The following is an 8,105-nucleotide window of genomic DNA, read 5'->3' on the forward strand; positions in this document are numbered from 1 at the left end:
TGCTGAACAATTCCAAACTGGTCTAGCAATCCTGAAAATTTTACTGTTAAGCTCTCCTGATTAACCAGCCAAGATGTCAATGCATAATCCTGCAAGTTATCATATCTGTGATACTTCTAAAGTTACCATATTAACATGACAGAGTCTGTGCATCAGCAAATGTGGTTAAAACTATTTGCTCCTACCATTTTTTGGTGGATTATGCTACTGACAAAAAGAATTCTTCCTCAACATCTGTTAAAGCTGTCTAACCTCAGCAAACTGTGCTTGAGTTAGAACCAAAAGGATGCAATTCCAAAAGAAATTTAAACTACAATACTATTAGGAACAATAACTTTATATTCATTTGTAGTTTTCCAAGAAAGTTAAAATACATTATTTCTGGGATCATAATTTAAACTGAATCCTCCACAACATACTGCAGAAAACAAATGATATAATTCGTTACATATCTATGAAGCAGGAACCTAAGTATCCCCTTCTGAGGGGGAGAAAAATATGTTTTATCAGTCTTACAACTTACTACAACAAATGTACACACATACATATCTCCAAAGAGGTAAAGTACATGGGACAGAATATTAACAACTGGTAAATCTAGGTGTTATTATCGATCCTCATCATCCTATCCTTTTTAGTTTTTTGTAAAATTTTGAAATTTTTCTTCATACAAGTTGGGAAAAAATAAAACAAAAATTTAAACAATGTTTTGTATTATGTATACAAACCAAGTGCTCACTATCTGTCAATCACTGTCTTAGGTGATTATATGCATTATCTAAATTTTATCTCTACAACAAATCTGTAAGAGAGATATTATTATTACCCTCCTCTTACAGAGGAAAAAATGAAACTTGGAGAGGAAATCTGACTCAGGGCTCTTACTTTTAACCACTTGAGGCAGAAAGTAATGACATGACTTCTAAAACTTGTTTTTAGTTTGTTCCATCCACAGACCCCCAACATTTGCAAATTTATAGGGAAACTTTAACAATGTTATAAAAGCACAATACAGTAGCCCCTTACTCTCTGTGGAGGACTGGTTCCAGGACCCCCATGGATACCAAAGTCTGTGGCTGCGGATGCTCAAGGTCCCTTTACAAAATGGCGTATTATTTGCGTATAACCTAGGAACATCCTCTGTATACTAGATCTAGATCTCTAGATAACTTGTAACACCTAGTACAGTGTAAATGCTAGGTAAATAATTGTAAATACAATGTAAATCCTATGTGAAGAGTCACCTGTAATAGAGCAAATTTAAGTTTTGCTTTTTGGAACTTTATGGGACTATTTTTCCCCAGAGTGTTTTCCACCCCTGGTTGCTTGAACCCAGAGATGAAGAACCTGTGGATATGGAGGGCCAACTTTGTATCAGTTTTTTTGTTTTGCTGACTGGCTTGATTTTTGGCTGATATAGATTGAGTTTCATTTGTTCAAAATGCTAAGATTTCCTATGAAACTATTAATAAAAAAGTAAACATTTGATTTTACAATGCATTCACTTTCAACTAGAGAAGAAACACTTTTAAATCTTATTTTATCTTAAGCCTATATTCTTTCAGATGAATGCTTTTCAAAAAATTTTAACACAACAGACCCATACCTTTTAAACAAAATCTTACTGAAAACTCAATATAAAGGTAAGAGAGAGTCCTGCCTGCTCACTTTTCCTTTCCCATTCTCTTGAAGTAGGAAATCAAGGGCTCCAAGACTTTGTGGGATGTAATATGAAACCCATTGCTTTATATAATATGCAACTGTAAACTGTTAAATATCACAACTGCCAGAAACAGAACTGGCTGGTAAGAGCTGAAGTTATAAGTCCCAATTTAAGTTCATTAGTGATACTTAAGTAATTCAGATATGGAAAGAACAATATGCAGAGAAGTTGTCATGTACACTCTACTTTAGTCATAGAAATAAGTGTCTTATTTTAGAAGCAAGGGAGGAATGTGTCACAGGACAAGCTGATACCCTTAGATAATTTACCTTTGTCAGAAACATCCTTCTGTTCTAATGTACTTTTACATATTTCACCAGATACCAAAGATGGAATAGAACAAAAAGGTCAATTCTTTGTGCCTCCATTTTCTTATGTGTAAGTAAAAACATTCTCTAACAAGATACTATTTCACAGAGACAGTATAAAAATTATTAAAATTTATATGCAAGAGTGTTTAGTCTAAATGGTCTCCCATAAACATAGGCACATACCTATTAGGATATGAAATCACCTATCTACTTATTCTTGCAACTAAGAAGGAAAAAAAGCTGTTATTTGTAGACTAGGGATACATATTTTCTAAATTCTGGAGGAATAGAATCATTTTTATCTTAATGTTTACATGATTCTTTCCAGGCCTGATTCAGGAGACTCAAAACTTTAATTAAAAAAAAAAAAAAAGGCCTCAAAGTATTCCCCATGCTTCACAATTAATAAAAAACAACCTGCAGATCTGTTTCCACTCCATCGTGTCCTCCTACCTTTTATCCACGATCATCCTTCATCAATCTTCCTTTCTCAAATCTTCAAAATTCCCCTTTCTATTGAGGCAATATACATAGGTAAGATGCCACAGAAATAATCTTTCCATTGAAAAATATGCAAAGGCCACAAACAAGCAACTCTTAAAAGAAGAAATATAAATAAATGTGTAAAGATGTTTAACTTCACCCATGAACACATACACATTTAACAAGATACCATTTTCCCCTATCAGATTAGCATAGATGAAAAGATTCTCGATAATGTTCAAGGTTTTCAAAGGAGAAACACACACACACACACACACACACACACACACACACACACACACACACACACACTCACATAGAAAGTAATGGAAAACCATCTTTCTGGAGGGCAAATTGACAATGTGTAACAAAATCACAAATATGTATGTATCTTTGACACAGAAAGTACACTTCCAGGATTTATCCTAAGAAAATAATCAACCAAGTTTGGACTACAAGGATGTATTTATTACAAGGATGTACAAGGACTACAAGGATGTTCAGATGGTATTATTTATAATTAAAAAACAGAAATAATTTATATGTGTATTAAGACTAGCTAATAAATTTCTAAATATAGACATTAAAAATGATCTATATTTAAGCTGAAACAATAGAAGTTCATGCTGTATTAAGTGATAAAAGCAAATTTACAGCAGAGTTTGATTGCATTTCTAAAATATGTCCTGATACATATTTGTTATTCTGGAAAATTAAATTAATTAAACAAAATTAGTGATTATCTTTAGAGATACTTTTAAGAAAAATTTTTTAAAAATTCTGGGCAACAGCATGTTTTCTTTTTAAAAGCATTCCTTTAAAGGATATGTTTATTGCCATTTTTCCCCTGGTTACAAAATACATGTATTCATTAAAAAAACGAAGAACAAAAAGGAAGGGAAAAAGGAATCATCTCAGAAATATATAAACAGAAGTAAAAGACCAAAGGCTATAATAATCAGCTTCTCCTGTTTAGCCTTAGGGCACAGGCTGTGCTTAACACCCCACCCCTCTAGAAACTCTTGTCTTGACTTTTCGACTTCTCTACTCTTGAGGCTCTTCCTCTTGCAGCACCCCTTAAATGCACCCTCTTTCTCTCCTCACACAAGGTCCACAAGCATCATATCATCACCGATGATTGCATGCTCCTTAACACCAACATGGTAATGATTTCTTAATCCCTATCTGAAGTCTAATTTTTCTAAGTCTCAGAGTCACATTTCTGCATATGTGCTACACAATCCTCAAAGTCAATATATTCTCAAAGTCTAACTTACTTGCCTTCCCCATCGCCTACTCTAGTCCCACGTTTCCTAGCTCTATTAAAGGTTTCCTCATTCACTTGGTCTTCCCACGCTGGCAAAATAACTGGTAACCAAATCCTGCCTATAGTCTCCTTCTGAAACTTCTCCCTAATTCATCCCTTCCTCTGCATCTCACTGCCATTTTCAGAGCTAAGGCAGGCCTGGCCACTTCTGACCTGGACTACTTAGGTACCCATTATATGCCATACACAGTAAAAGGAATTAAAAATACGAATAAATATGAGAATATTAATAAAGCAAATTACTACCATCAAGCATATCTTGAGGTAGAGAGATGGAGGAACATGACACAATGTGACAAGTACAATTAGAACAAAAATCCACACGATGTCAACCTCTTTACTATCTGATCGAATCTTATACTGGGAATTATCTTTCTAGAATACAAACCAGATAATGTCACTCTTCTGTTGTAAAACCCTTGATGACTCTACTCCACTGCCTACAGGATAAAGTCCAAATGCTTTAATACCAAGCAAACACTTCACAATCTGCTCCCAACGTATCGAAAAGCCTCATCTATTACTCTTCTTTCACTTCACACCCCATAACCCAGCCGCGTATAACTAGTTGCTGCTCTGACAATATGCTAAACAATTTTACAACACATAGTGTTTGTGCATCCTGCTGTTGGACAGTCCTTCTTCCTGTGCTCACCAGTGAAGTCTCGTACTACTCTCAGTCAAACCACGCTCCTCTGTGAAACCTTCATTAACCTTCTCTGCCAGTGTAGTTTTTATACACTCTATTATAATACTTATCACCTTATGTTGTAATTTGTTTTTCTTTTTCTGTCATTAGACTGTGAGATTCTTTTTTTTTTTTAATTGTAGTTGATTTATAATATTGTGTTTGTTTCAGGTACACAGCGAACTGATTCAGATATACATACACATATATATTTTTCAGATTCTTTTCCTTTATAGGTTATTACAAGATATTGACTACAGTTCCCTGTGCTATACAGTAGGTCCTTGTTGGTTATCTATTTTATACATAGTGGTGTGTATCTGTCAACCCCATACTCCTTATTTATCTCCCCACCACCTGATACTGTGAGATTCTTAAGTACATCTTGTAATTCTTTGTATCCTTCCCAAGTCTAGCAAGACAGTAAATATTCAAGAAGTGTTTGTTAAATGGATGATGAGGTGGAAACAGATTTACATGAGCCAAAATACACTAATCATCCCTTTTTTTTTTTGGCTCTCTGTCTGGAATTCAGGAGTCTATTGAAGCAGTAATGCCACTACCTACCATGACCCCCACATACCAGGAACCCAAAGGAGCCCATGTATTTTTTTCTCCCCCCTTCCAACTTATCTGGCTATCTATCCATCCATCCCACAAATAACATGAGCAAATAATACAGATGGAATCCCTGCCCTCCAAGGGGCTTATACTGGAGTAAGGAGAGACAATTAACAGGTAAACAAATACATAAAATAATGTCAGACAGTGATCAATGTGATGAATAAAACAAAGCAGTTTGATGAGACAGAATGTGGTGAGGGGAGTAATGTGCTATTTTAAATGGAGGTGGGAAAGAAGTCACAGAAGGTTTCTCTGAGACAGTAACATGAAAGTTGAGGCCCAAGGGATGAAAAGCAACCAGCGAAGCAAAAGTTTGAAGAAAGAATCCTTCAAGCAGAAGGAATTGTAGGTGTAAAAGCTCTGAGGCACAAATGCACTTGGCTATTTGAGGGACAGAAGAGACAGGTAGCTAGAGAAAGAAATGAGTTAGGAGAAGAAAGCACGGCGTTGTAATGGCAGCCTGGGTGGAGGCCTATCTGCTTCTGCCTTGAGTTTGGAATTTTCCAGTTTTCACCTCCTGTTGTCTGCACAATCTTCTACTTCCTAATACCATAGCAAGAGGACAATGGAATGGGGTATACAGCACACCCTATTGTCAGGAGACATCAAATGATTCTGAAAGTTACTTTTCTGGTTTCTGTTGATAAAAAGTACTCCTAGATACAATGCCCTAACAATAACAATAATAGCCCAGGGCTAATGAAAACCTCATCAGCACACAAGAAAGAGAGACAAGTTCTTTCTACTGACTACAATGCAAGTCAAAATGGGACCCATCATAATCACCCTAGATTCGTTAGAGGAAATAAAAGACAACACTTTACCACTCTGAAAATATACATGAGCTATCCTTCTACCTGAATAGATTTTTCCATTCCTGTGTAAACGTAAAGACCATATAATACAAATCTAGACTTAAGTAATTAAATAAAATACATCTGCAGTTTTCATTGACCAGGATTTTTCTTCATCTTTATAGAAATTAAACAATTTTATGATGTTTTGAGAAAGCATGAATTTATATGCATTATAAACTGCCTCAGTAATTTTGTGGATGTTTATGTCATAATCTATTTAATTCAAGTACTACTGTGATGTTAGAGCAAAGTCAATCCATTATATAAATGTATAGTCACAAAACTAGCTACTAAAGCAACTCAGTAGTTGGTAGGAACTCAAGCAGTGTGAAATTACACATCTTACTCCTATTTTCAGTAGCATCTGCTGGCTTTGCTAACCAGAACATGAACACATCACTAAATATAAAAGCCTTTCATTATCCTAGTCAGGTCTTAAAATTCCAGGCTCCCAGCCTTCTAGTGGTAAAAATAAATTCATTCTCAGCATCCCTAGATTCAATTCTACACCCAGTGATCTCTGGCTAGTACAGTGATGTTTCCCTGAATCTCTCTATGGGGGGATAAGAGGTAAGATTTTTTCGATCTCCTTTGGAAAAATCATCAGAAATAGCAGAGGTAATCAAAAATAATCATCTTATGCTCCCACGCTCCCACTTCCTCAAAGGGCAAAGCCTCTTACGATGGGTCTTCATAATACTACGTAGTCTCAACAGCTATGAAAAATAAGAAAACACTTTAGCTTAAAAAAGGACCTTGTCACAATCTGCACCAATACAGATTGGTGACCAACTTCACATATTCACAAGATCCTTCATTTTCTCTTCCCCATTCATAAAAAGTTTCTAAATACCCAATGTACCTTCTTCCCAATTTCATGTCTTCAAACTGGTTGATTTTATCATTATTCATCATCTCACTCATAAACTAATACCTGAAATAAAAAATCCTTTCCTTGGTTGGGAAATAAAAATTGCAAAGTTTCTCCCTGGAGTTCTAGCTCAATCCTGATGTTGAGACTTCCGGGAAGGAATGCAAACATGGTATCAGTTGGAAATCCTCTCTGAATACTGATGTATCTCCTTGCAGACTAAGTATGGGTATTACTGAGTAAGTACTGACTCTTCCCTTACTAAGGGTAGATTCTGAATTAAAACAAGGCCTTAATCCCTTCTCAAAGTGTGGTTCAAGGACCAACAGCATCTTAATCAACTGGGAGTTTGTTAAAAAGACAGTATACAGGGCTCTACTCTCCAACCAACTAAATCAGAATCTTTGTTTTACTGATATCTGTATGCAGATCTCCCTACATCACAAAATCTCAGAACTGGTGGAAAATCTAAAATCCTATCACACACAAAGAGGGATGAACCCTGGATAACAATTACACCTGATAATGACTATAGTCTCCTTCACAAATTCTTCAGTTCTTTTAACAATAGGTCCTCATTACAAGAACTTCTCATCAGATTATAAACTGCTGGTCTTGAAATGCACCAAAGCTTATTATAGCTGCTGTTCTTCTTGTTAGTCTAAGCCAATAATATAACCAAGTTCTTACCTAATCTGAGCTCTCCAAAGTTCCCACACCCTATCTTCTTGCCAACCCTGAAGTTGGGTCCCACCATAAGAACCCCAGAGGATGTTGAGGAGCCAGATGGTCGGGAACAGTGTCCACTCCTTTGTGCCATGGGTTTAGTTGTCCGTTGTCTTTCATCCTTTTCCCTACTAGGATGGTCCATGATCCTCCACGACAGAGTCTCTGCACAGGTATCCTTAATTTGTATACCTCTCTTCAATACAAAAGTACGTCCGAATAAACTGCAGTTAGAGTAAGGTAAGGAGTTCTTTTGGCACCATGTTTATGTTTCTAATTTATCTCCAGGAGATGAAAAGCCATTGATTAGTTCTGGTAGGATACGTAGTCTGTAGGTCTCAAGCATAGGAGGATATTGTGTAACCTAGGTAAAAAATCAAGAAAGCATACAGTTAAAAATTATATTTTAAAACAAATTAAGAGAGTTACCACTAACTAGAATGGACTCTATCCAAAACTGAGCAAAGTGGACAGCTTCCTGAAATGGATTTTGGT

The 8,105-nt window shown here is 35.9% G+C and overlaps 1 protein-coding gene across 4 annotated transcripts in view; it reads right to left on the minus strand.

The window, feature by feature from the left end:
* Window positions 1-7,755, minus strand: part of CSNK1G1 (casein kinase 1 gamma 1) — a 104,082-nt gene extending 96,327 nt beyond the window's left edge. For 3 of the 4 annotated variants that reach the window (XM_007450704.1, XM_007450703.1, XM_007450701.1), the window contains exon 1: window positions 7,575-7,755. In XM_007450704.1, coding sequence (XP_007450766.1) covers window positions 7,575-7,755 — 181 coding nt within the window. The remainder of the gene's footprint in view (window positions 1-7,574) is intronic. The other variant, XM_007450702.1, reaches the window with a different exon arrangement.
* Between the last annotated feature and the right edge of the window lie 350 nt (window positions 7,756-8,105).

This window comes from Lipotes vexillifer, unplaced genomic scaffold (assembly GCF_000442215.2).
Source record: "Lipotes vexillifer unplaced genomic scaffold, Lipotes_vexillifer_v1.1 scaffold1019, whole genome shotgun sequence".
NCBI lineage: Eukaryota > Metazoa > Chordata > Mammalia > Artiodactyla > Lipotidae > Lipotes > Lipotes vexillifer.